The sequence below is a fragment of the Eucyclogobius newberryi genome, unplaced genomic scaffold (assembly GCF_026437365.1).
Source record: "Eucyclogobius newberryi isolate DKJ021-1_F unplaced genomic scaffold, fEucNew1.0.hap1 SCAF_17, whole genome shotgun sequence".
Taxonomy (NCBI): domain Eukaryota; kingdom Metazoa; phylum Chordata; class Actinopteri; order Gobiiformes; family Gobiidae; genus Eucyclogobius; species Eucyclogobius newberryi.
In genome coordinates, this window is record NW_027315801.1 from 28575597 (window position 1) to 28578064 (window position 2468).

General features: G+C 39.4%; 1 protein-coding gene across 1 annotated transcript in view; it reads right to left on the minus strand.

Annotated features, from left to right (window-relative positions):
* Positions 1 to 429: 429 nt before the first annotated feature.
* The window catches only part of LOC140363312 (deoxynucleoside triphosphate triphosphohydrolase SAMHD1-like), a 5583-nt gene continuing 3544 nt past the window's right edge, over positions 430 to 2468 (minus strand). The window contains exons 12-15 of the mRNA XM_072449807.1: positions 2436 to 2468; positions 2268 to 2372; positions 2069 to 2197; positions 430 to 1914 (exon numbers count right to left, since the gene is read on the minus strand). The exon at positions 2436 to 2468 is cut by the window's right edge and continues 36 nt beyond it. Coding sequence (XP_072305908.1) covers positions 1897 to 1914; positions 2069 to 2197; positions 2268 to 2372; positions 2436 to 2468 — 285 coding nt within the window. The 3' untranslated portion in view covers positions 430 to 1896. The remainder of the gene's footprint in view (positions 1915 to 2068; positions 2198 to 2267; positions 2373 to 2435) is intronic.

Below are 2468 nucleotides of genomic sequence, written 5' to 3' on the forward strand. Positions count from 1 at the left end.
GAAACACCTCCCCAGGGAGGCATCCAGGAGGCGTCCGGAACAGATGCCCGAGCCACCTCAGCTGGCTCCTCTCGACGTGGAGGAGCAGACGTGCTACTCCGAGCTTCCCATGTGATTGAGCTCCTATCCTTTCTCCAAGGGAGCGCCCAGCCACCCTGCGGAGGAGACTAATTTTGACAGCTTATAAATTGGTCACATTTATACCTTTTCTACCTGGGGCGAGGCGGCAGTATTCACCTGAGGCAGCTGCAATGGCACCGCCAACTTGTGGATCTGACCGCTCTACCAGGATGTTAATGTCGGGACGAGCACGAGCACTCTGCCACTGAGCTACTGGCGCTGTATCTGCAATCTTGTCCTTACAGTCATTCCCCAAAGCTCATGGCCAAAGGTGAGGGTGTGAATGTGGATTGTCGGGTAAATCAAGAATCAGAATCAGAATAGGTTTATTGCCATTTTGTCAATGAACAAAATTCATAAACATAGGAACTTGTCCTGCTGGTGATTTTATGGAACACAAACAACACAACATTGAACAAGGAATACAAAACAGCTACCAGATATATAGCTATATATATATTAAACAATAGGTAAGTAAAGTTAAAATAAGAGCTTTGCCTTTCACACCTCAACAGTCCGATGCAGCGACCGCATCACTGCAGACGCTGCACTGATCCGCCTGTCAATCTCACGCTCCATCCTTTTTGGAGAAGACCCTAAGATACTTGAACTCTACCACTTGGAGCAAGGTCTCTCCACCCTCCTGGAAGGGGCAAGCCCTTTTTAAAAGATAGCGTTCATAGCGTACATAATTGATTGTTTAATAAAAGTATAGTTAAACCAATGATTTTCAGGTGTTTATTAAATTGACATGAATGTAGGCCTATTAGTCTCCTGTCATGTACAAAAACTTTGTATCAATTACATGAATTCATTCACTTTCTTTCACTTTCTACCGCTTGGTCCCGTTTAAGGGTTGCGGGTGACTGGAGCCTATCCCAGTGACTTTGGGCTTTAGGCGGGTAAACCCTGGACAGGGGCCAGCTTGTCACAGTACAAGCACAACATGTTTTCACAATTACATCAAGCTCACATCATTTTAATCATCGATATCAGTAAATGTTATATGAACAGGATTTTACTATAAAGTTTATTCCTCCCATCTCCAGAGACACATTTTGATGACATTAGAAGGTGGAAAGTGAATCAGATGTTCAGATTCTGCTTATTTAGTGTGCAATCTACATGATCTAGACTCTTTAAAAGCAGACCCGAGACAGGTGATGGTTGTTAATGTTTAATACGATTACTTTTTAAGATGTATTGTTATTTTTGGCTTGATTTAATGACAAAGATAAAGCTAAATTTTGGGCTTGTTGCCATTCATTACTGTGCTGTTTCTTTCCTTCCGTAATGGCAGCCTCAACAAAATTCAACAAAAGTCACGTGGGTGCAGGAGCTCTATTAGCAAACTAAAATGTACTAAAACAGTTTTGGTCCAAATCCCCCAGTTACCTTTGAATTAGTAGTCATTTTTACATTAAGAGAAAATAAAAAACACAAACAATTGTTGGTGCCTGTTTCATAAAACAATACAGAAAACAAAACAAAAGGATCAGTTTCTAAGTGCCATTACTTAACCTAAATTTTTATATTGAATCATCACAGCCAAAATTGCTGTATGGCAAATTCCCTTTTGGACATTACAAAAAGACAAAAAACACAGTAATGTCAAATAACCCCCCCTATATATTGCATCACCAACCACCACTGATTAAATATACATAAATACTAATTTAGTACTAATTTATTAAGCTTAGTCCATTGATAAAATCATTTTTTCATTTTTTTCCCTGCCGGTTCAGTCTGGTCGATATTGTCCTGTCCATCCCTGGTCTAGTTGGTGCTGGAGTCCTGTAACCATGGAGAGGGTCATTAAACACCTGAAGCACAATATAATGTACATTGTTCTCTCTCACAAGAATGCTGTATCTTATTCTTAATATGACAAGTTTTTAATTGTGTTGAACTGCTTTGAGAAGAAAAGCAGAAACTGAGGCAACCTTACCGGAGGAATGTTCCTCTGTTTGCAAAACTCGGAAAAAGCCTCTTCAACCTGAGTGTTTCCATCTGAGCTCTTGCCGTAGAAATAGATCCATTTCTCAGAAAACTTTTTTGGCAGGAGAAACTGAGAAACCTGACAAAATCATTACATCTTAAAATAGGCACAATTAAAGTGAAAATAGAGAAACGTCTTGAGTGCTGACCTGCTCACTGGGGATCTTGAATGCTTTCTTATTCTCAAACTTATTATAGAAATACACTTTGTCTATGGGGTTTTCTTCTTTGTTACCAAAGTCAAACTTAGTGATCTGATAAAAAGAGTTTAGTAATATTGTTTTTAAAACAAAAACATTTAAGTACTTCTTACTTACAAAGTGTCCAAAGTCATCTTTATCTTCACCAGC